Genomic DNA, 26,549 nt, shown 5'->3' with positions numbered 1-26,549 from the left:
ATTTTCACTTTCAGACACATACAAGCTTCACTATATCCACCTTTGTTCTTTTCATGTTGATCTTTAAAAATGATAAACTGTATATCAGGAGCCAACATAATCATAAACAGATAATGAAATTACAAAGCAATACTCCATGAATTCTCTCTTTAAATCGGGGGGAAAAACACAATTTAAAAAATCTCACTCTATACTTTTGGACCTAAGAAATGCTTCTGCAGAATTCCAGTTAGGTTAAAGACCTCTTTCATCAGACACCTAATTGGCAAACACCTTGATATTGGGCTTCCAGTCTAGAAGTGTGAGAAAATAAATTTCTCTTGTTCAAGGGTCACCCTTGTCTATGGTATTTTGTTATGGTAGCCTGAGTTGACTAATATAATAATGATCTGAAACTGGGAGTGAAGGAAGTAATATTTTAAAGGGAGGATAAAATCATGTCTTGGATCACAATTAATATTTATAAAAACTAAAGAAGGCAACCTTACAATAGCTTTATAACAGCACTAACCACCTAAAAATACTGGAATGATTTGCCTGTCCTCAAAAATTAAACAGTAACACAGCCTCTATAATTAAAAATTTATTGAAAAATATGTAACAAATGAAATAAAGGAATCTTACATCTTATTTCATCCTACAAACTCATTTCATAATATATAATCTAGTAATAACTTTTCACATATAAGAATCTTTCCATCATTTCCAAATTAACCTCTCATACTAAAACTCTTGATATATTAAGCTCTTACCGTAACCCATTCCTTTGGTCAAAAGCAGGAATCATAGAGTTAGGATGTTCTGACATTAACGCAACAAGCAACTGTAGGACATCCATTAGATTGTCATCCTGAAATCATTTTAGAGACTCATTTAAAAAAAAAAAAACTTATTTGAACACTGAATACTTTTGACATAGACATTTAAACATTAAAAATTAAGTAGACATATTTAATTTATACTTGTTTTTAATAAATTCCTTCATACATATACATATTTATCTGTATAATTCAAAGCAACATCAAATAGTCAAATACTTTCTTAATCAAAGAAGTAAAATGCCTCTTATGATAATGGACCAAGATTCCTAAAACACCTTCTTTAAATATATCCTAAAACACCTTCTTTAAATAAATCTAAAAAAAAAAAAAAAATTGAGAGGAATTTTTTTTTTTTAGATTTATTTATTTATTTATACAAGCAGTGGGTACAGTCAGAAGCGTGGGAGGGTGAGAGAATTCACCAGAGCCAGAGCAGGGAGCAGAGCAGGCAGAAGGACCAAAGTACACTGCTGAGGGGAGCAGCGGGCGGCAGGAGAGGTCTGCGCGCCATGTGGGACCCTCCTCTGGTGGCCGGGGAGCAGCCAGAGATCGAACGGGCGCTGCAGAGGCTGCAGGCAGCTTCGCAACCCAGCACTCAACCGCTGTGCCACCGGGGAGGCCCAGAATTTTTTTTTTTTTTTTTTTTTTTTTACGTAAAGTTTACATATCAAGAAATTGGGAGAAAGGGGCAAAGATGTTCTTTCCTAACACAGCAAAACATGTTAAACTCATTAATATGCTAACAGGTGTTGTGAATCTGGTGGTGTGTTGAGGACAACATATTATACATATCATTTACTTATTCAACCTGAATCACTTTGTTCGCTGACTTTTCCAAGAAATTGGTTTTAAAAGAAGACTTTTTGGTAATAATAACTAGATAATTCTTATCAAGTCATTGTCCGCACAAAGTATACAGATGACAATAATGTTTACTAAGTCAACATATCACTGCATGTGGTATAACTTGATAACATTTGTAAAACATCAGCATAGAAGCTAATGTAAGTCCTGAGATATAAAAAATTTCCAAGAAAATTTTCCAAGAAAAATTAGTTGAAAAATTAGTTGTGCCAGTATGTATGGGTATCATTCGGACAAACTGGGTAACACTGCCCAAAGAGGAAGGGGAACAGCTATGAGCAGTCAGTTGTTTCAGCTATCCTGCCTCTAGGTTTTCTGATAGCAGCTACTTGAATGTCTAATTCTCAAGTCAGTTCCATCAATGGTCTAGAGCGAGGACTCAGGGCCTTTGGAAATTATTTGCAGGACCTGAGAATCCTGAATTAATAGATATTAAAAAAAAAAAACAGAAGATTATTGTGACTTCCAGTTTCTCTGTTACGAAATACTTCAGTTCCTTAAGGTTAAAAAAAAAAATAACAAAGATTATTAGGGAATTCAAATAAAAATTTTCAGCTATTACATTGGGTCAGGAAAATCTAAAAGAACAACAACAAAAAACCCTATTCAAAAAGTAAAAGATAAACCAACCATTAAACTGAGTTACGCTGAGATCCAACAAGGAAATTTAATTGATTCCTTTCTACCCCACCTAACAAAGATATATTCAAGTAAAATCACTCATTTATTAATGATTAAAGAAGGGACTACTTTAACAATAGAAGACATTAATTCATAACACATGAAATACAATATATGAATGTAAATTTAAACTGCTCTGAAATGAAAAGAATTTGTAAATTTTATTTAAAACTTATTTAATCAGATTAATTAGATTATATCCAGCATATTACATTTACCCAGTCACAAAAATGAAAGAATATTTTTAACCCATATATTTTTCAACCTTCACTTGACTTTTTATATATTTATTGAACTTACATTTTTCACCTTTTTCTGACATCTTTAACCATATAATTTTAAATTCCATTACAAATCCCATTAACTTTATAATACTTGAACATGCAAAATCAGTAGGAAGACTATGCTACAAATTTTAAAATCCAATCATGTTTAGTCATTTCTGTAATATATTATTCCATTTGTTACAGTGGTTCCTGGAAATACACTGAAATTTTTCTTCAGTATACTTCACTATTAATTCAATGATACCTAATTTTAAGACTCTAAAGCCTCTCATGATTATTCTCAGAGCATCTTGTAGTAATAAAAGCCATTTAAATAAAGGTTGCTAAGATTTAGATCCTACATACATTTACTCCCCTTATTAGTTATGTCATTAGTGAAAATATTCTCTAATTTTTTACTTTAAAAAAAGTCCACAATGCAGCTCTAAACTAACAAAATCCAAAAATAAAATTCAAATGTTACCTCATGCATAGTGAGTAGATAATTAAGAATGGCCTGTAGTTCATCTTCCTTTACTCCAGAATCCTTTAAAAACATAATACATGTATCTTATACTTGCATACAAAACTATTTTAAAAGGAACTTATGGAGATTTGTAAACTTGATCAGCTGCTATAAATATAAAATGATAATGCAAATTTCAAATAAAAATTTAGGGGAAGCACTAAAGATATGCAATACTCAAGATTTATAAAACTCAAAAGAAAACTGAGATCAGTAATCTATTTTTGGCATCTTAGATGACAGCCTATCTAGTGAAGTTACAGAATCCTGATATCAAAATTATCTTTCAAAGGATTTTCCAATGAGTATCCCTAGTACAAAGAAAAGAGTAAATAAAGATTGCATTATGTGTGAAATTTTAAGTTATCATACAGAGAATGCTATGGGATAAGAAAGATGAACTCACCTTCATCACTAATTGCTTAATGAACATCAGTAAGAAAGCTCGTAAAGAAAGTATTTCTTTTTGATTAGGTCGTGGTCCATCTTTTAAAAAAAAAAAAAAAAACATACACTTACTCTTAGTATTTCAGAGTGCACAAAGCTAACTATAAATTTTTCATTCCCAACAGTTTTTCCATTTATTTATAAGAAACATGAAGGTCAATTTTCTGAAGAATTGTATGTCTCTGGAAAGACTAACACTCCATCTCCCAATACTCCAAATGTACAAAATGGGTTATGATGAAACCAAAGAAGTTTGCTTTCTGATAGGGTCAAAGGCTATCCAAAACAAAATGTGATTAAAAAAATTTGTATTCAACACTAATATACACTTACATTTTGCTTTAAAAGAGTCTCTCAGGATTTTACTATGGTAACAGAACTTTACAAAGAAAAAAGCAAAAGGAAATCTATAGTTTGTGAAAATCTAAACTTTACATGTGAATTTACTGTGAAAAAAGTTGTTCTCAACTGCAACCATTCTATAAGCTAAAATAAAAATCTCACAAAGCACACCTTAAAATAGTATTTTCATAAAGTAGGGAAACACTATGTTGACTACCTCTGACATCTCCTCTTCTTAAAAAAGTCCTCTGGTCACACATGGCTCACATTAAAGTCAATTTTCATGTCTCAAGCATATAACTCCCAAGTACAAGGCTTTTGAAACCAAACACCCATTGTTCTAAGATCCTAAGTTAGGTATATGTTAGCCTCATATTTTCTGCAATATTTCCCCCCACTAATCACTATTTACAGCTAGTTCCTAGACCACCAAGGCAAAGGACCACCATGACCTTCAACAGATCAATTAAAATAGAAAGAAAATTGTTTAAAATTTGTTCCACATGACAACCTAGACAAAGAGTAAGTTAGAGTTACAATAGAATCACAAAGTTTGTCCAGATCTATTACTTGAAGTGTAAGACTTTCCATAGTCACTAATCAGTTATAAACTCAAAGCCAGAGTATAATACTAACACCTAGGACAGTACATGATATATTAAAGCACCATTGAAATATTTACCAGGAAATTATAATCTATTTCTAGATTTGCTTGAAACCTTGTCAGTTTAAACGAATCATAATTTCTGTGTGTCCTTTACAACTTTCTGATTATAGAAGCATTACCTCTGAGAATCAAGTTTATTTTTAAAGGAATTTTTTTAAGTATGTACAAATATGAAACATCTTTGTGAACCACTGAACAATCAAAACCTTTGAGTACAATCAAAACGTATGTGGTCTGACTTTCCATGTATTTCCTAATTTCAAGCAAAAGTTCTCTATTTTTATCAGAGGACTGAATCCAACCCCACTATCGGGTCATGTGTTTCAGAAGTGGGAGGGGGTCTCACGTCTGGCCAATCTGAAGCATACCTGCCACACAGATGGGCACAGGCAATCAGAGCCAAGAACACACAAAAGAATTTTGCTAGAAATCCTCAATGCAGACAAATGTCCTTTTGCTGGATTTAAAGTTGTGAGGATAAAAAGTGAAGTAGCTACTTGTTACTGCAAAGGGAGAGAAGACAAGCCAACACGGAAGAAATGAAACAGAGAGAGATATTGATTTCTGACGCCTAATTCTGAACCTCTACCCCAGGTTCTACTGAAAGCACCAGTTTTTATAAGCTGATTAACTCCCTTTTATGAAGCAAACCACTCTGCATCATATTACCAGGTTTTGAAGTATTTATAATCAAAATAACCACAATTTGTCAAAATTCTTATTTTGACCCATTCTATAAGCCACTAACATGAAAATGAATATTATCCCTCAGAAATGCAGGCCTGACTATACAAGAAAATAATTACTGAAAATCTGTAATTGCATTGTATTATTTATTAGAAGCTAATAATCCTTACTTCTGCAAAAAAGTTCTACCTCCCAAAACACATTGTTTCTTACTGGGACAACTGAACTCAGTATCAATACCACTAGCTAGTGAAGAATTTTTTCTTATTTTCAGTTCTTTAAAACAATCATCTTAGTTATACCTACTTTTCAAACAACTCATGCCAGCACAAGCAGCATTTCCATGAAAGTAGCAAATTATTAATCTCTGGCAACTGCAATTTAGGACCAACTATTAAAATTAACAAAATTAAAATAAAATTTGGCCATGATGAGATTCAAAAAAACTTTCAGAATAATATAACAACATTGGTTAAAACAAAAAAAAATCCTGATTTACCACATTGTGACATAATATAAGAATATATACCTAATCCTTTTGGGGTGATACCACTTCGATCCTGAGGATTCACTGCCCAATAGTAGTGCTTCAATGTATGCATGATGAGAAGCACTGTCCCAACTCTCCGAATGGCATTGTAGATGGTGACTGTGCTGATGAATTCCGTGGACAGGTAAGTATAGAGTGTCAACTGAACCTGGAGAATCAAAACGAAAGTAAATTAAAGAAACAGACCAGCATTTTATCGGTTTCCAATACTATCCTCTGGTTACTTTTACTTGTAATGCACTTGTTTGAAAAGCATACTGAGCTTGATCATAACACTGTTAACACTATGTTGACGTATCCAATGACAAGCATGCATACACACACACACTCTTTATAAAACTAAGCCTACTTAATTACCTAAAAACCTACTAAACTAGGTAATTTCTTCATTTACAGTAACATATAAAGGAAACATCTCTGATATGTCAAGTTTTTGCAGCATTTTTCTACAGAAATAACTGCCTATTTAGAAATTAGCAATTATTCATGACCATGTATAACTTTTTTATAATAAACTTAATTACTATTCACAGTTTTAAAAAAACAAATTTTTCCTCATTTGGAGTTATACTGGAAGCTACAATTCAAAAGAAGCAGGAGTTACTTCCTCCCCCCAAAAAAATGAAATAAAACCATACAAAATGATGTAAAGTCTACTTTAAGAAATATGTATTAGAAAAATAAATTCTTTTTATCTTATTACTCAAAAAACTGTAGCCATAACATTATAATCTTTAAACATGTTTTTCACTCTTATTCCCCAATTAGGATTCTACTAGTCTTATTTTCAAATTAACAGTTTAAGCAAACATGTAAGAACTTAGTAACTCTAAAATATAATCACTCACTTAAAATTAAAGAAAAAGAAAAAATATAAGTGATACCCCACCAGTTAAAAGTCTTGAAAGGAAAACTGACATTAAGCCTTAATGCTAGATAAGCTACTACTTTATTCCTAAAATAATACAAAAACATTACAAATTCGGGGGCTAAGAAATGATCTGCTGAGAGCAATCTGTTAATATATAGGGGGCCTCCCCGGTGGCACTGCTGTTGAGTGCTGGGTTGCGAAGCTGCCCGCAGCCTCCGCATCTCCGGTTCTATCCCCGGCCACCGGGTGAGGGTCCCACATGGCGCGCAGACCTCTCCTGCCGCCCGCTGCTCCCCTCAGCAATGTATTTCGGTCCGTCTGTCTCTTCTGCTCCCCGCTCTGGCTCTGGTGAATCCTCTCACCCTCCCGCGCTTCTGACTGTACCCAGTGCTTGTATAAATAAATAAATCTTAAAAAAAAAAAAAAAAAAAGAATATATAGGAATTCTGGCAAAAAACAAGGATATGGAAAATTGGAGGACATCTATTGAGAATGATAATGTACTAAAAGAAAAATAAACTGTGATGAAATACACACCACAACATTATTCATATGCTAATTATGAATATAATTTTCCTCATTCAGTGTATAATCTAACAACATCTGTCTTTCCCATTACACCTAAATTCTACAATGACAGGTATTACATCTGTCTTGTTCACCACTGTATCCACAAAGCTAGCATAAAGTAGTGACTCAACAAAGGAAGGACTATTGTACACAAAAAAATTCATCTCTCATGTTCCAGTGATACGACACATGTTCAAAAATGATGAGCTGACAATAACATCCAAGTTAACATATAACACATATCCACTGATATGCAGACACGCATCTTATAAAATTAAGATAATTTCCTATTTTATAGTAGCACTATAAATACCTCCAAAATATAAAATGTATCCCAAAAAATATATACCCAAGGTCATTTAAAAGATTCTGAGCAGGGCCTCCCCAGTGGCACAAGGTGTTAAGATGCAACCTATGAAGCTGTCCTCAGCCTCTGCAGCACAAGTTCGATCACCAGGCTGGCCAGGAAGCAACCCACATGGCGCAGCAGACCTCTCCTGTCTCGCCCGCTGCTCCCCTCAGCAGTGTACTTCTGTCAATCTGCCTGTTCTGTTCCCCACTCTGTCTCGGGTGAATCCTCTCACCCCCCCCACCCCGCACCTCTGGCCTGTGCCCCAGCTCTTGTATGCATAAATAAATCTTTAAAAAAAAAAAAAAAAGATTCTGAGCAGATCAAGATAAATTATATAAATCACTGAGAGCATATTTTTCCAAAAACAAAGGTTGATTCTTACATCTACACCCTTAACTTCAGTGACCAGTGGCGAATTTACCATGTGGCTAGACTTTATGCCCCTTCATCTAAATAGATTCCATGACAGACCTTAAACCTAATTTTCTAACTTTCTATACATTATATCATATTCTTTCTCTTAAAAATTTCCTTCTCTCCTGAATTATAGACCTTCAAATTCAATAGACTTTGGATCTGTCCATTGTTATAACTACCTTTATAATAAAATTAGATGCAATCCCTAGCAGTCAAAGCAGACAACTAAAAACAGGGAAATTTAATATTACCAAATCAAATACAAATTACAAAAAAAAGATTTATTAACAAGTAAGGTAGAAACAAAGTGTAACAATACTAAGAAGGTAAGGAAATAATACAATGAATTTTTTTTTTAATATTCCCCACAGTCAAGTATCTAATAGGAGGTTTTGAACACATCAAAAGGGACCCAAAGCCTCACAAAAATGCTACTCAGTCAGACAAAGACATGTCTACTAAAGGTTGAAAAAGTAATTTGAAGCAATCCTTAAAAAGAAATAAGACTGAAGGTCATACAAGAGAAAGAGGTCAAATTTGAACTCAAAGATAAAAAGCTACAACCTCCAGCTGCCTCCTTTGATTATTTCCAAATGGCAATCAGAGTCAGCAGCTGTTTTTCTATTCAACATTTGAAAGACCAGCTGAAAATAAGATAGTATGACTCTAGAAAAGCAAAAGAAGATTGCAGAAATTTTTTTCTGACACTAGAGTAGCATGTGTTATTCCAACTTAAACAATGATAAATACTAAAAGTAGACCAAAAGCAAAGGGGGAGAGTGGAAATCAATGAGTTTGAAATAATACTGCTAAAAATAACTGCAGATGAGACAGATTCAATTATGCAACTTAGTAAAAATTTCTCTATTTCCAATTCTGCTTAACACTAACATTACTAATATTTTAGGACATATTAATACATTAGGATTTATCAAAGGTTTATTTGTATGCTTTATTACAAAACAGCATTCATTAGAATTGTTTTTGTTTTGAATATTCAATAAAGTACTAAAGTATTGTGTAAAAATTAATTGTATTTGTTTGAACTGAAGTGAAATTAAAATGATTAAAGGAGATCAGTGTATCATGGAAATCTTCAAAAGAGGGTGACAACTCAGCTATTCCTGGAAGAATTAAACTCAGGAGTTTATAGGTTTGTTTTGAAGATTTATTTATTTATGCATACAAGAACTGGGGTATGAAAAAAAAAGAACTGGGGTATAGGCCAAAAAGAGATGTGGGGGGGGGGGGCTAGGGAGTGGGGACAGGAGGAAAGGGGTGAGAGGATTCACCAGAGACAGAGTAGGTAGCAGAACAGGCGGATCTACTGAACTACACTGCTGAGAAGAATAGCAGGTGAGACAGGAGAGGTTTGCTGCGCCACCCACGTGGATCAGCTCCCTGGCAGGGGATCGAATTCATGAAGCAGTGGCTGAAGATAGCTTGACAGCGCTGAGACTTAGCCCCTGCACCAGGGAGGCCCAGGAGTTTATAATTTTAATGGAAATGTGACATGTATAGAGAAGGGGAAAGTGTGGTAAATTAAGGAATGAAAAGCTATATCTATACTTATACGCAAATACACATACGTATACAGAGATATTGGAATATATACAAATACAGCAGCAATAAAATAGAGCTAAAGCTAATAGCAAACATTATATTTACATTGAAACTGTGCAATTTTGATTTATATTTACTAAATCAAAGCCTCACTCATATAAAATCTTATTGAACAGAAAATAAAAACCATAGTTGTTCTATGGTTCTACACAGCTTTACAAAAAAGAAAGGATATACTGACTTGCAAATAACCCAAAATGAAGTATACTTAAAAACTGCAATCCACTGAAATCTGACATAATGGCAAAAGGGTAAAAGAAAATTTTCATATCACTTGTCAATACAAAAATTTAAGACAATAAAATCAACAATATTACCTTGGCTGGTGTATGAATCCATATAGCTGGGTTAAGAAGAATGTGATCACACAATTGCTTGAGCAGAGGCATCCCATTTGGCAGATTACTCAGATATTTTGAAAATGCAAGGCAAAGTTCAAGCACTGCTCTGCTGACGTGGGATTTGGAAGACTGGGAAGAAAGGTAGTTCAAAGGTCACTCCCAATACAAGGCAAGGTAAGTAAATCAAAGGCTGTCAATACCAGGAAAAAGTTGAACTATGTTGTAAGTTAAAGATGCCAAGAGACTCAAACTTGACCACATATCTCTAATAAAAGCAATGAAGGCAAAGTAAAACAACAAAAGGTATTTCAATGTATGTGGGGTTAGATAATCAAGGAGGCACATTTGCAGACAAATTTCTCAATCACAAGGAGACCACGTACATATCTGTAAATTATGATTGAAAAATGTAAAGCATTTCATACTTTACCTTTTCAAGACTATATCCTATTACCAAGAAGCCCTTGCAGGCAAGCATCTGCTCCTGCATGGCAACTGAGTTCTTCAACAACTCCATGATAAAAGAGAGCAAAGTTGAACTGGAATAAGACAAACAGCAATGGCTTGAAAAAACATTCTACTTAAAAATAAAAAAGGTTAAATGAAAATCCATCCCCCATTTGTCTTAAAAGTTTTCTGTTTCTTTTTTTTTTTTTTTTTGCATTTAAAAGTACACTTCCCGTCATTTCTCTTTTGTCATACAGTTTTTACTTTCACATTTCCAATTTTTGTTTGCCAATCAAAATCAAAAGTTGTCTATTTCAAGGGAACTGAAGTTGTACTAAAACTAATTTGAACATTATCTCCGGACTACAATTTTATTATAGGACTAAGATTTACTCCAATATGTCATGTACTTTATCACAAACATTATTACATGAGTAATTAGAACAATATAACAAGCATGCACAAAACAGAGAAAAAATAATGTCCAAAAACAAGTAATAAAATGTTTAACAATAGTATAGAAAGGGATTAAAGGCTGTAACTTAGATCAGCAAGTATATTAATTACAGAGGGCGAGGGACCAGAGGGAAGAGATGTGATGCGAAGCAAACAGACTAGGGTAGAAAGCCTCAAAATGGCTCCAGAGTGTTCTAGTTCGAACAGAAGATTCATGAAAGGAAAAATAAAATTGAAACAAACTGAAGTCATCAAATACTAATTTAAGAATTTTGTTCATTATTCCAAAATTCAACGGTAAGTCATGAAGACTTCTAAAATTAAACAGAAGCTTCATTCATGCTCATATCCTCACAACTTTCCAGATACTCAAAAATGCAATGGTTAAGGTCAGGTGTTAACTCCTTCTTAGAGACACTAGAGTCCCACAAAGAGAGAAGAGGGGTTAATTATCAGGTAACTTCTTCCTCCACAACTATAACCAATTCCGATAAAAATTTTGAAACTAAAGTTTCCGTTCATAAAGAATTTAATACTATTATTATTGACAGGGACTTATAATATTTATAGTTCACAAATTTCTTTAAATTATAATCACTCTTAACCATACAACAAATTTAAAAACACACAAAAAAATATTGTGGAATGCAATGATGAAAGTAACGATCATACCTACTTAAAGAAAAACACAAAAGTACTTACCATATAGTCAAGTCAACCTCCTCAGATAAATGTTGACTGTAATCCAACTGAGCAAAGAGAGGAAAGAGCACCTGCACTCCTCCAATGGAATGCATTGCACTTTGGATAGAATGTGTTAAAACTGCCTTCACATCCTTATAAAATATAAGAAATAGTAAAGATTACATTTATTATCCAAAACAATTTAAAATAAAGAGTAAGGACAAAATGTTACATGACATGTATTTATTTAATAGACATACCAATGACACCTCAGCGATATATCAAAAGATTGTTACTAGTACCTGGAGCATGAGTGCATGTGGTGAATGAACAAAAATTGAAGGGTTGTCCTTAGGGGAAGATTCCAGGCAGAGCTGGGCATCTGTAGCACGTGGATTGTACGTGAAAGCAATGGCACTGGAGAGTTTGCCATCATACAATAAAAGTTTATGATGCTCAGCAAGGAACAGGTCACTTTCTGCTTTGAATTTAAATGTACCCTAAGAATTAACAAAAAGTAGAATACTTAAGAAAACATGACACAAAAAGGAAATCTAGATACAAATCACCACAGGTATAAAAATCTAAGGAGACACACCACATGGTATGGTAATTAACTGCTCTTATTACAGCAACTGTTGAAAACTTATCTGTGCTCAGACATGACATCATTAAAAGAAATGAATATGAACTAAAGTTGAAACTTAGTAGTTTATAGTGCCCTGCATATGACAAGTATACTGGGTTTCCCTCAAAAACTTAAAGTACTCTTTAGCCCCCTGATTTCCCTGTGGTAACATTGTTATACAGTTTGATAACCCAAAGTAATGTGCCCCAGTCATCACCCACCTGTAATCAAACTCAGAACTAACACTGATTAAGTAGTGAACAGTAAATAAAGTACCTTGTATCCCAGGCCCAGCTGATAAATGGCAAAAATCTGAGCAGCATTAAGAGCTTCACTAAAAAGGTATACTGCAGTCATCTGACCACAGAATACTCTATTAGCATCTGCTGTTTCTGATGAACCCAGGAAACACTTGTCAAATGTCTGTGAATGAAAATACATTTTTTTACAGGAAAAAAAAAAAAACAGCAAATTATCTCCTCCAGTAATAATAACATTTACATTGGTAATTCTAAACCATAAATTTGAATACTTCAAAACAGTTGATTTAGGATTTCTCTTCATTCCCATCTAATGTAGAGATCAGGAAAACCATCATAGAAGAAGAGTTTAAGTTTTCTAAATACAATGAACAAAACTTTATGACAGGGCCTCCCCGGTGGTGCAGCAGTTGAGCGCTGGGTTGCAAAGCTGCCCACAGCCTCTGCAGCACCGGTTCAATCCCCAGCTGCCAGGTGAGGGTCCCACATGGCACGCAGACCTCTCCTGCCGCCCGCTGCTCCCCTCAGCAGTGTACTTTGTCAGTCTGCCTGCTCTGCTCTCCCCTCTGGCTCTGGTGAATTCTCTCACCCTCCCGTGCTTCTGACTGTGCCCAGTACTTGTATAAATAAATTAAAAAAAAAAAGAAAATCTTTAAAAAAAAAAAAACAAACTTTATGACAAAGTGAATGCAGGAAACAGAATTAGAAAAATCATTCTAGAGATTATGGAGATTGAAATTGGGCAATTAAAAAACCAGACAGAAAAGCAAGCTTTGGAGCAAGAGGTAAATCATAAGTTAAGTCTGGGTTATAATCGTTTTTTGTGAACTAATATGCATGGTGCTAACATGGATGGAGAAGCAACTGCCAAGAGCATTTGGTAAGTTTGGTGAGAAGTTAAACTATACAGATTTTTGCAGACACCAATATAAAGAAAATGGGTGAGGTCATGAGAGTATATTCAGTCTCTCAGAAGGAATATGTAAATTCAAAGAAGCAGTCAAATGACTTTCTTCTAACATGGAGAAAACCGTGTAACAATATCCAGGTTATAGAGATCACACCTTAATAATGTAGGTGTACAATAAAGGGAAAGAAATAAAATTCTTCATATCTGTTTTAAGACGTATTTTATATCATGAAAAAATATTTTCATGTGTATGTGTTAGTATTAGAGAATATAGAAAATGTAACACTTGGGTTCTAAAGACAAACTACCACTAATATGTAGTCTGTTAAAAGCACAGGTAATAACCTGGACTTGCAAACAGCATCTGAAGGGAGAGAGAAAGGAATGAACCCTTTTGAAAGCTGTGGAACCGGATGTTTCTTCCAACAGAATGTCAAAATGTAGTTGAACTGTAGGAAACCCAGCTAGAGTCCAGAGAACTGCTTGGTATATGTAAGAGGAACTCCCTTCCCATATTGGCCTGAGGAACCAAGAGGAGGGCAGAGGAAAATAATAATTTTTACTTAATTCTAATCTATATATCCCTTTTTGAATCCTGAAAGCATCATGAAATAAATTCTCTATAACAGCTATAAATTATAGTAAAACACACAAGCATGCATCATCTAAACATTCACAAAAACAATTATATGCCCACAGCAAAACTCCAAAACTTTACTTCATCAACGGACCAGTACCATAAACACTTTCAATATACCCACTTTAATCTGTAAATCCTTATCTCTATCCTATCCAGAATAAGTTCATAAAAAGGACTTAGTAATATCCTACATGACACCTTAATGCAATTTTACTATAATATGCTAACAGTCTAGCCATATCCTGATTATAAAATCCACCATTATGGAATTCTAAAATTCATATTCATGGTCAAACATTTTTCTTATTTTGAAAGTCCACACTTTGCAACTGTCACAATTAAAAAAAATTTATTTTAAAACTACTTACATCACTAGTGTTCACAAACCATGTTATCTCTCCATAGGAAGCAAGCTCACCATTCACGTAACATCGAAGCTCACTATTCTTCCATCGGTTATAAATGTGCACTATAGTCACCATATACCACTGAAAAAGCAAAAAAAAAATTTAAAAATAGATAATGATCATTCCAATTTATTAACTACATTGATAACAAATAAAATGTAATGGTAAATTAAATCAAAGAATGAAATAAGACTACTTTTATTAAATTCAGTAATTCAACCTCTGCAACAATATTTATTCAGGGAAGTTCTCAACAGATAAAATTTTCTCATTTTCCAACTCATTTCTGAACATTTTCAAATATGGACAAAAAACATAAAACATTTAGTATAAACACTATTTCCTACTAACTAAATTCCACAGTTGTTGATATTTTGCATTATTTAGCTACCTACATATGAATGATACATATTTTGACACATTAGTCTAAATTTTAAGATACAAAAGAAAACCTATTATTACTAGTATAAAATAATTGCCACTGCTATTTCTCCTTGTATTTTTCCCTAAAATAACTAAAAATAACTAAATATAACTAAATAACTAAATCTTTCATTATCCAAATCAGAGAGACTAAAAATTCTCCAGTTATTTACAACTCACTTTCTGAAATACTATAAACAAAGTTATGATTTACCAGATATTAGGTCAGTAACAGTCTGAAGGCTAGCACAGCTTATTAATATGACTCAACATGATCACATACCTTTTGTGGTTTGAAATCAAATTTCACACAGTGCTGGAAGCCTTTTCCTTTTGACTTTATTGATGTTATAATCAAACAGCCTCCAACAAAGTGAGCAGAATAACCAAGACCTTTGCTGGTTCTAAAACTACAAAGAATAAGTTTTCATTTTACCTCTAAACATTTTCATTTTCCAAGTAAGATAATAACACTATGTTTCAGAGATACATACCAATACAGATATGGTTTATCCTTATCCACATTGATGTTATTTACAGGATCCATTCTAAGCCAGGTATGAAATGTAAAACCATTCTGGTAGGGCCATTTGGCTATAGGAGGTAATGCAATAGCCTAAAGGAAAAAACTGAGTTACTGATTCACATGAAAAACTGTATTATTAGGCTATGTCATGAAAAAATATAAGTTTCTTCATCTGACGGAGATTTTTAGTAACTTTTTTTCCAAAATACATTATTAATGATGCTAATTTAACCAGACAATAGAAACATTGCCTATGACTTTCTGGTCACACTAATCTTTTTTGATTCATTTCTTACAATGATACATACACAAAGAGATTCCAATTAAAAGTGATAGGTAATAGATAAGGAAAGAAAAAAAAAAATAACGGGGGCCTCCCCAGTGGTGCAGTGGGTTGAGTGCAGTGCTGTGAAGCTGTCTGCAGCCTTTGCAGTGCCGGTTCAATCCCCGGCCAGCCAGGGAGAAACCCACATGGCGCGGCAGACCTCTCCTGTCGCGCCCGCTGCTCCCCTTGGCAGTGTCTTTGGTCCGTCTGCCTGTTCTGTTCCCCACTCTGTCTCTGGTGAATTCGCTCACCCGCCTGCGCCTCTGGCCTGTACCCCAGTTTTTGTATAAATAAATAAATCTTTAAAATGCTTGAAGTGTATCTCCTACCAAAAAAACAAAATTAAGGAAAAGCTTAGAATATTATGTTTTTACAAAAAAGCAACTATATAGCTGAAGAGGACCGGTTCACAAAATTTTTTCAGTATTTTCAGAAGTCACTATATGTGATTTTCCATTTGGTTAAAAATTTTATTTAAAATGTCAAAGCAGGGACCTCCCTGGTGGCGCAACAGTTAAATCTCAGTGCTGTCAAGCTATCACCAGCCACGGCTGAGTTTGATCCCCTGACCAGGAAGCTAACCCACATGTGTCAGCAAACCTCTCCTGTCTTTGTCCACTGCTCCCCACAGCAGTGTATTTCAGTCAATCCTCCTGTTCTGCTCCCCGCTCTGTCTCTGATGACTCCTCAAATACACAGAGACAGAAAAAAAAGTAGCGATTGCCTATGCCTGGGATGGTAGGGAGAAAAGGGCCATGACTGCTAACAAGGATGCTGAAATGTTCTAAAATTAATGTTGATAATGGCTGCAAACCTCTGTGAATGTACTAAATCATACAACTGTATACTTCAAATGAGTGAACTGTATGCAAGTATATGATAACTCAAACTGTTTAAAAAACATGCTACAAAGAGCTTTTTGATATAATTTACAAGAGTATTTCTGTATACATATTCTTTCATATTATATAAGATATTCCACAAAACATGAAAGACATCATAGAGTCAAATTTATGTAATAACTACTGAGACTCCAACAGGCTGATTTTAAAGAATAAAGCATTAAGAAAAACTAAAATACTAGTCAGTGTGTATGTATGTTCTCTCTGACCTAAAGAAATGGAATAAACAAGGTGAAAGCTTTGCTAGGAAAAAAAAAATTTATCTATAAATACTTTAACTTCCTTTAAAAGCTATGTTTAAGGAATGAGTCACTAAATATATTTAAAACACCTATTCTATTGGGCCATGTCAAAATGAACAGAAACAACAAGTGTCGGCAAAGATGTGGAGAAAAAATAAGCTTCAGATGCTATTTGCTGGAAATGTAGACTAATTCAGTCCCTGTGGAAAAGAGTATGGTGATTTCTCAAATTATTAAAAAGATGTACCACATGATCCAGCAATTCCATGCCTACATATCTACTTGAAGAATGCCAAAACACCAATTTGAAGGGATACAGGCATTCCGAGGTTCACTGCAGAACTATTTACAGCAACTAAACTATGGAAAAGCCTAATTTCCCAAGGACAGATGCGCAGATAAAGATTATGTGGTATATATGCACAACAGAATACTAATCAGCTATAAAAATAAGATGAAACCTTGCCATTTGAGACAACATGAATGGAACTAGAGGGGATTATGCAAAGCAGAAAAAAGTCAGGAGGAGAAAGACAAAAACTGGATGATTTCACTCATATGGAATATAAAAAACAAAGCAAAAGAACAGAAAAAAATAAACCAAACAAGCTCTAGAGATAGGACAGAATTGAGGACACCAGAGGTAGAGAGGGTGGGAATAAAGGGGGAGGGGGCCCAATGGACTATGATGGAAGATTATGGGTGGGCTAGAGGGAGGAGAGAAAAGACTTATACTTTAAAATTTCCAAAAGCTGTTAAACTGAACTGCCCCACTTTCGAGATAAACACAAGAGGAATGAACACATTACAATCTCAAAGAATTATAAATAATAAAATCATAACATGCATTTTAAAAGGTTAATCTCATGAGAATATGTTATAGGCAAATGAAATGCTAGCTGGTATGAGCACAAAGTTATTCTGGAAAGCTTTAAAACCTAAAAAGCTTATTAAAGAAAATTATGCAGGAAAAATATGATCAGTGAAACTTTCCATAGAAAACTTGGTGTTGTGGGCAAAACATTCAGATACCACAAATAACCTTTAAAAACCCTCTTTTGTTTCTGCGAGTATTGCCTGGCTATGTAGGATCTATGAAGCAAATAAAACATTATGAGAACCAAAGTGAAAAATGAAGAAAAGATAAGCTCAGAAAAAGGGCAGGCTAGTAAGTCTTCAGAAAAATGTTTCATTGTAACAGGCAAACCCATCCATAATAATGAAGGTTAAGAAAAAGCTTCTATAAGGAACTTACATACATAAGGTATTTCTATCACATAGGAAACACTAGAGATATTCCTATCATATACCATCATCTGTATAAAATGATTAATAGCTTATAAGAATACCAATACTGATATAATACATAAACTCACAAGTCAGGAAAATAAGGCCAGAAAGTTTTAGAGTTATTACCCTTCTATATACTATGTACAAAAGCAAAAGGAATAGGGAAATGTAAGACTAAAAAAAGATATCAAAAAGATATGAGAACGCACAGATAAATTCATAAAATGACATATGTTTAAAAGAATTTGGGTTCACATTCCATTGCTGCTCCCAACAGTGAATGGGCAACTTTTTCAACTTCTTTGAACCTCTTATTTCTTCACCTCTAAAATAGGAAAAAGCAGAATGCACAAGGACTTTAAGGATTAAGTTAGGTCTCACAAAGACATTTCTATCTCACACAGAATCTGCCAGGGGATTTACAAAGTTGTACTTTCAGGCAGCAAGGGAAAGAACTCTATGTGATTTCCTCAGTAAGGTTTACTTACTGCAGCACTCTTTCCAGGAAAGTTGAAAAAGGCATCAGGACCATATTTCTGAGGTACGTGCTTTAGCACAGACAACAACTTCCCAGCATGTGGAGGCTATGAAAATAATCAATGCATTAACCATGTTATTCAACATAAAATGAAATACCTATTTTCAATATAGTCATATTTTAATATATATACAAGAATCACCAAATAAGCTAAAAAACATAAGCAATAACCAAAGGAAGTTAAAAACAATGCACTCTATGTGTTTCTGGTAACATATCACAGGACATGTGAGCGTTGATAAACAAAAAGCAATCAGTTGACACTTGAAACTCTACTCCACACTGAAGTAAAAAGAATTCTTTAAAACTACACACTGGATCGACCCATATGAGCGGTTTCATTTATGTGTGGAATACAAAGAAACAAAGCAAAAGAAGATTAAACACTAAACCAAAACAAACCCTGAAAATCTGACTGCAGAGCTGAATCACAGGAGGAAGGGGGTGAGGTGGGAAGCACAGAGGGAAAGATACTAACAGACTAAGGTGGAAGGTTATTGAGGCTCGGTGGTTGGCTTCGGGTAATAACACACCTCTATACTCCATGCACACAGTGTTGTAAACCATCTGTAAACCAACTCCATAAAAATAATAATATTTAAAAACTTGGGCAGAAGAAAGATATGTAAATTAGAAGATATAAACTCCATTGAAGTGAGACTCCATTACAGAGTTGCTTATATGGTACCAAAAAAAAAAAAGTTCTCCCTAGGCCTACTACTGCTGTTCCCTCTCAACTACATAAACCTTACCCATATTTGAGGGCTAATCTTAATGGTCACTTCCTCGGGGCAGTCTTCCCTGACCTCTGTGACTGGATCAAATCTTCCTATCATATTTCACTGTGATACATCTCCAGTATATGGCATGCATAAAAGTAGTAACATTACATTGATTGAATTAATGCCTCTTCAGCCCACAAGTCTCCTCTAATACAGGAAACAACCAAAAGCTAAAATGAAAAAGCCTACTTAAAGTTAAAGCAAAAGATAATCAGAGCTATATTATCATTTTAATCAGGTTACAAGCGAATAAAGTACAGGACATTTCTCCTTAAAGGTTCAAAACAAGGTCACACTACAAGTGAAATTACTGGTTTGCCTTTACCTTATTTGATAGCTGGTAGGTTACCATTACTAAATGTTAATGTAAAATTTCATTCTTAAGTGATCAAGAAACAGAAACATAGAAAATTAGAGAAAATTAATTTTCAACTAGCTAAACAAAACCTGAATAATATGACTGTCTCTTACTGTTATTAATAACTCATTATTTTTCCCTTTATCCCCTAAAGCTAATCACACTCAACTTCCAATCCCATATGCAACTATATTAATATATTTGATGTTTTTATGTTCCTCTGAAAATATATTTTTGTGTTTATATTTACCTGACCAAAAAAAAACATAAAACTAGCTTGAGCGATAAAATTGATCCAGAAGTAACTAATCTACCTGCAACAGCCTAACAATGGAAAATGGAAAAAGCACTCATCAAGCAGTTAACAAGGAGTAATTCACTATGTCTCACATTTTTTATGTCTAAAATCACTAATATAAGCAGCAGGAAAATGTGAACTGTGACCCCTGAGAACAAAATCAGCAAGTAAAAAATTGGTATAGAAACTGACAGACAACGGAATTTTTAAACAAGACATAAAAGCAATCACTATAAGTAACTATTCCAAGGATTTTTTTTTTTTTTTGGTAGTTTGGACAGCATTAGTTTATAATAAAGGAAATTATTTACATGATGAAAGATTTCCGATGATACCATGATACCATTTTGTCATTTACTTCACCCTATTTACTTTCCAAGAATATCACTAAACAAGAAATAATCCTTGTCTTCTAGAACTACTTTGGTGCCTCCATATTCATGGAGAAGAACATGTTATCTCCAATTTTCACACTAACTGGTTGAATCTCTCCTCCCTTTAGAGTTCAATCCATCAGCTACTACTGTTTCTTACAATACATTCCCTTGAGATTCTTCTGGGAACATAATGATTCCTTTACTTACAGTTTCAGTCACATGCCTTTCAGCCTTTCAACTAATACTCTATAGACACTTTCTAAAAGCCTGCCTATTCGGCCATGACTCTGGCAGTAGCAGGTCATTCTCTGTTCTCATCTGCCACTGAAAGGAGAGACCCGCAGTCCAGAGTTCAGCCCTCTGGACACATGAAAGTGGGAAAAGACCATTCTCAAGCATTTAAAGGAAAACATAAAAACATAATGAGGAAAAATGAAAGATAATGAACCAATGTGCCAAAATAAAAAATATCTGAAATCTGAACATTTTAATGGATGTAATTAACACACTGCAGAAGAAAAGATTGGTTACCTTAAAAATATAGCCAAAAAAAGCAATCTGAAATGACTCACAAAGAGAAAAGATTGGAGAAAAACATGAACACATCACAGTGACCTGTGGGCTGACACATGTAGCCGGAACCTCAGAAGTAGGGAGGAGAAAGAAGAAAATGATATTTGAAGAATTATGATCAAGAAGTTTCAAATTTGATTTAAATTATATTATAAACCCAAGATACAAGAAGTCTATTAAGAATCAAAATAAGATACACTGTACAAAGAAAAAACTGCTGAAAATCAACGGTAAAATCTAAAGACAGAGAACAAGAGCTTCACACTAAGAAGCCAGAGTCTAATCAATTTAACATCATAAATTAGGAGTACATAATTGCAGAGCAGAAAATTCAATATACTTAAACAACTAGATTAACACCAGCTGGCTGGTCTCTAAATGATACTAAAACAAACCTAGAAATGCAACGAAAATAAGAAAATGTTCGCTAGCTTTCTCTATAGGATAAACAAATGGTAGGAAGAAACAGCTGATAAGGCACTTGGAGTTCAAAATAACTGTGAACACCACTACAATTCATTGCAAAGGACAATAAATTGAATCTAAAGAGGGTAGACACAGTTAATTGCAGAGTTTTTGTTAAGTATATTCAACTTTAAAGGCCACAGTGAAACTATTCAGATCAACGTAAAGAGAGGCTAGGTACTGCTACTGAACACTTCTACTTCTCTCTCTGTCCTTAATCTTCCTCTGGTAAGTTTTTGAACATATTTAAAGAAAAACAACTTGAAAAAGGGCCAAATGATTAGCCTTCCTGGAATATGCCTTTGTCTATACTTCTGTCCTGTCATGGCAAAAACAGCTATGGATATTTAAATGCTATTTTAATCTCTCATCAATTTGACATTAACATTCATAATAGCCATTTTTTAAAACCTACTATTGTGTTTGGGCAGAGAGATCCATTAGACTACCAAAGAGTATTTAGGCTTTTTTACCCATTGTCCTTTATCTCCTTGAAGTTTACTGAAGAATAGCTTTAGTTCTCGAACTGTCAAATTATAGCTAGCCAGCACTCCCAACATGTCAACTAAAAGATCTGGAAACAAAAGAAAAAAATTAAATTAAGTGACTGACATTTTTTGACTATATAGTGGGCTTACTTAAGAGTTTGTATGCTAAATAGTTCTGTAAACTACTATCATATTGTCAACTTTTTCAATTTTCCAAAAAAATTGTCATACCTGCTATCATATTGTCAACTTTCTCAATTTTCCCAAGCACTTTTTCAACAAGGCCTACTTCAGTGCAGACATGAAGATTTCGTATGCTTTTCTTCAGGATGGCAGTAAACATGCTCCAGACTTCTGCTTGGCAAGTAATGTCACATTTTTCCAGTAGGTCCACCATGCAGATGATACTCTCACCTTCTTGAATGATAAAATTCATTTCCAAATCAAACTGCCCTCCTACAAGCTTTCCAAGAAAAAAAAAAAAAAGATTAAAAAAACATGATGTCTTAGTACTTCTTCAACAGAACTATACCACACCCCTAAACTTTAGATTAGTAATAACTACCCAACACATTCTAAAGAGACACACACATGCTCCAAAATATAAAGCTTTTAAAGAAACCTTCAAGTCACAATAACACAAAGTAAAGCCTAAAAATGAAAATGGAAATATTGTTAAAAGCAAGTATGTCATGTAAATAAATCACTACCTACTGTCCTGATTATAAAGATCTAACTTATCCTTGACATATCACAGACAACATCCTCTCACAGAAGGAAGATTTTTAAATTTTAGCAAACCCCAATTGTTTAAAATACTTTTGGAATTACTTTCAAGAACTACTCTTTTTAACTAGATTTTTTAAGAACTCTGAGTAGTAGTTAAGATACATGAATCACATACACTCCTACCCTTCTGCATACTTCCTGGTTTTTCAACAAGCACTCCTAAGCCCAAAAGGTAGGCACGAATAAGAAGAAAACAAACAAAATCTAACAGCTCACAAAAGAATAATGGACATGTTCATGTTTGGGATAGAATTTATCCCAAAAAAGCAAACAAGGTTCAGAACTAGGAAATCAATTAAAACAGCTTGCAGCCAGGAACCCATATGTGTCCTCTGTTCGTTCTGCCAAAGATACACACTGGTCTGAGAATGAGAAAATGAACATGAAGCAGTATCTACACGCAGGGTGATAAGAATTCCTGGCGATTCAGTGATAAAGGCATCTGGTTCTTCTAGGAAAGCCCTGGCGGAGATTTTACTGTACAATTTTTTGCCTCATCAGTCACAAGCAGCATAAAAAGATGACAGCTGGATTTCAGCTAAAAGAAACAGCATAATGTGATTGGGTCTATTCTCCCAGCTACATGGTCCTCGCTATGCAGTATACACATGTGGTTCCCAAGTCCACCCCAAAATTCTGTAAACTACTTAAGGACTCTCGTATAGACTTTGTTCTGTTTTGTTTGGGTAATATTATTTATTTGGTGTTTGCTTTTTGTGCTGAAATAATTTCAAACATTGCAAGATAGTACAGGTTTTCTGTATACCCTACTGTAGCCAGTTTCTCCAACTGTGACTATGTTACATAATCATGGCAGTCATTAAAACCAGTGAATTAACACTGATACACTACCCTTAATAACTTACTCACTATGGACACCTGTAATACTAATGTCCTTTTTCTGGTCCAGGATCAGCATTCTTTAGTGTTCTCCAAACTAACACAGTTGTTTGACTTTCATGATTCTGACACTTTTGAGCATATTTGACAGCTATTTTACAGATTGTATTTCCACCTTGATGGTGCTACTTTTTTAAATTCAGACTATACATTTCATGGCAAAAATACCCAATGTATGCCCTTAGTGTATTATTTCAGATGATGTCAATATATTTCACTATTGGTGATGCTCACTAGTTCTGAGCACTGGTTGAAGATAGTCTGTCAAAAACATTTCCATTTTAAAGTTAGAATCTTCCATTTTTTTAATTACTAAGCACTTTGAGAATATACAAATATTCCTCAAAGGAATATTTTGAGGATACAGAAATACCTTGTTTCTCATGCAAATGGCCAACAGGCATATGAAAAAAATGTTCAACATCATTTATCAGGGAAATGCAATTCAAAACCACAATGAAATACCACTCATACTTGTGAGAATGGCTGTATTAAAAAGAAAAAAAACAGAAATAAATGCTGGTGAGAAGGTGGTTAAAAAAAAGGGGGGCGGAGCCTCTTACAGTGCTGGTGGAAATGTAAACTGGTCCAGCCACTACGAAATGTTGTATGAAGGTTCCTCAAAAAACTAAAAATGGATCTTCCATATGACCTAGTGAGTCCATTCCTAGGAATCTACTCAAAGAATACAAAAATATTAATCCAAAAGGAAACCTTAACTCCTATGTTCACTGCAGCACAATTTACAATAGCCAAGATACACAAACAACCTAAATGGCCCAAAACAGATGAATGGATCCAGAAAATCTGGTGCGTGTACACACGTACGTACACACACACACACAGTGGGATACTACTCAGCAATCAAAGATAAACTCATACCCTCTGCAGCCACATGGATGGAACTGGAAGGGATTATGCTAAGCAAATAAGTCAAATAGAAAAAGATAAAATATCGGATGGTTATACTTACATGTGGAATATGAAGAAACCAAACAAAGGGTCACAAAAAAGACAAAACTTGAGGGGGAAAGGGAAAATAGTAGGAGGAGAACTATGGAGACTACACCTTAGGGGAGAAATCAAATAGTGTCCAAAAATTAACACCAATTTAAGAAAATAAATGGGAAATATATTTATCTTGTTTCTCATCACACTTTTAGGCATTCACTGACAGATATTAAGTGCAGCCATTATTACTGTAACTTTGCTCAACAGTGGTTTTATATTTCCATCATAATTCCTACATAATTAATTGGTGAAGATTCCTTTAAATATAAATTAATCACACCTCAAAAGCCAGCACCATATTAAAATATGACTTCCTCACCGAAAGTCAGGAATAAGACTTGGATACAGAAGTCACTTTCATCAAAAGATAGCAACATGTAAATACCAGAATAGAGGCATTTAAATTACAATTATTTTCAGATGATATACTATATATATCAGAATAGCCAAAAAGCTTCAGATGAAAAATTACTACAAATGAGAAGAATACTTTTGGGTGAATGCTCTCACCCTCCCGAGCACCTGGCCTGTACCCTGGTTCTTGTATAAATAAATAAACAAATAAATAAATAAATAAATCTTTAAGAAAGAAAGAAAAGAATGAAGCACATTCATCTGACACAAAAAGATTTCTAAACTATATAGCTTAGACGAGAAAATGAAGGCAGAAAAAAAACATGTTAATAATAGGCTACAAATAGGGCTTCCCCAGTGGCGCAGCGGCTGAGCGCTGGGTTGCGAGGCTGACCACAGTCTCTGCAGCGCTGGTTCGATCCCAGGCTGCTCCCCGGCCACCAGAGGAGGGTCCCACATGGCGCGCAGACCTCTCCTGCCGCCCGCTGCTCCCCTCAGCAGTGTACTTCGGTCCTTCTGCCTGCTCTGCTCCCCGCTCTGGCGAATTCTCTCGCCCTCCCGCGCTTCTGACTGTACCCAGTGCTTGTATAAATAAATCAATCTTTAAAAAAATAATAAGAGTTGTCATTTAAAAAAATAATAATAATAGGCTACAAATATAAAACCTAGAGCAACCTACATCTAAGATTGATACACAAGATACTAAACTGGAAAAGGTCACTGAAATATCTAAGGGAAGAGGGCAAAGGAAGAGTTTTTACTGCACACACTTTCAGACATCCTCCACACTGATCTAAGTGGTCAAAAACTGAGTTGCAACTAACTTAAGAGACCTGACCTTCACCTTAACATTACTTACATTTAGTCTTTCATTTTGATCTGTGTTTATTACCACCAGTAACCATCCTTCTAAGAAGCTATAGAATTAATTTTTGAAAGTAATTTCCAAAAAACCCCAAATATTTCACAAGCTTTTAAATTGAGTTTATACTGGGGAGCAGCATCCAGACAGGTGTTTTAAGTACTTCTCCACTGCTTTAAATATTATAAAATATGCCTTTCAAGGAAAAAATTGATGGCAGAAATTGGTACATACAAATGTGTGGCATGTTTGATATACTATATGTATGCATATCTATTATACCTAGAGAGCATGCATGGGGTCTACAGTATGTCACGTTAACCCTTTCTAATAGTTATTTGAAGCTGATCAACCTTCAAAACACAAATTTGTTTCCAATGACAGGGATCATAATCCAGGTCCAGGCATTGGCTAGTTATTATCTGAGCTGTAGTAATGGCTCTGCACTACAAAATGTAATCTTCCCGAATGTCACAGTAAGTTATGAATATCTGAGCAGCCTAATGCACTTTACTAGCCATGAAATGTGAAAATGTAATCTTATTACCTTTTTTATGGTTGTATTTTTTTGAATAATGTAGCTTGGAAA

At 34.4% G+C, this 26,549-nt stretch overlaps 1 protein-coding gene across 3 annotated transcripts in view; it reads right to left on the bottom strand.

The window, feature by feature from the left end:
• LRBA (LPS responsive beige-like anchor protein) overlaps positions 1-26,549 on the bottom strand; it is a gene marked incomplete at both ends in the record, with an annotated part of 477,161 nt that overhangs the window by 402,781 nt on the left and 47,831 nt on the right. For all 3 annotated transcript variants that reach the window (XM_084246225.1, XM_084246226.1, XM_084246227.1), the window contains 15 exons: positions 753-850; positions 3,117-3,179; positions 3,565-3,644; positions 5,831-5,999; positions 10,002-10,154; positions 10,456-10,564; positions 11,631-11,764; positions 11,915-12,112; positions 12,517-12,663; positions 14,419-14,538; positions 15,164-15,290; positions 15,375-15,496; positions 18,654-18,749; positions 22,030-22,130; positions 22,276-22,507. In XM_084246225.1, coding sequence (XP_084102351.1) covers positions 753-850; positions 3,117-3,179; positions 3,565-3,644; positions 5,831-5,999; positions 10,002-10,154; positions 10,456-10,564; positions 11,631-11,764; positions 11,915-12,112; positions 12,517-12,663; positions 14,419-14,538; positions 15,164-15,290; positions 15,375-15,496; positions 18,654-18,749; positions 22,030-22,130; positions 22,276-22,507 — 1,949 coding nt within the window. The remainder of the gene's footprint in view (positions 1-752; positions 851-3,116; positions 3,180-3,564; positions 3,645-5,830; positions 6,000-10,001; positions 10,155-10,455; positions 10,565-11,630; positions 11,765-11,914; positions 12,113-12,516; positions 12,664-14,418; positions 14,539-15,163; positions 15,291-15,374; positions 15,497-18,653; positions 18,750-22,029; positions 22,131-22,275; positions 22,508-26,549) is intronic.

Source organism: Talpa europaea, assembly GCF_964194135.1.
Source record: "Talpa europaea genome assembly, chromosome: 10".
Lineage (NCBI taxonomy): Eukaryota > Metazoa > Chordata > Mammalia > Eulipotyphla > Talpidae > Talpa > Talpa europaea.
Note: the sequence above shows the minus strand (reverse complement) of the source record. Positions and strands in the feature narration are given on the sequence as shown.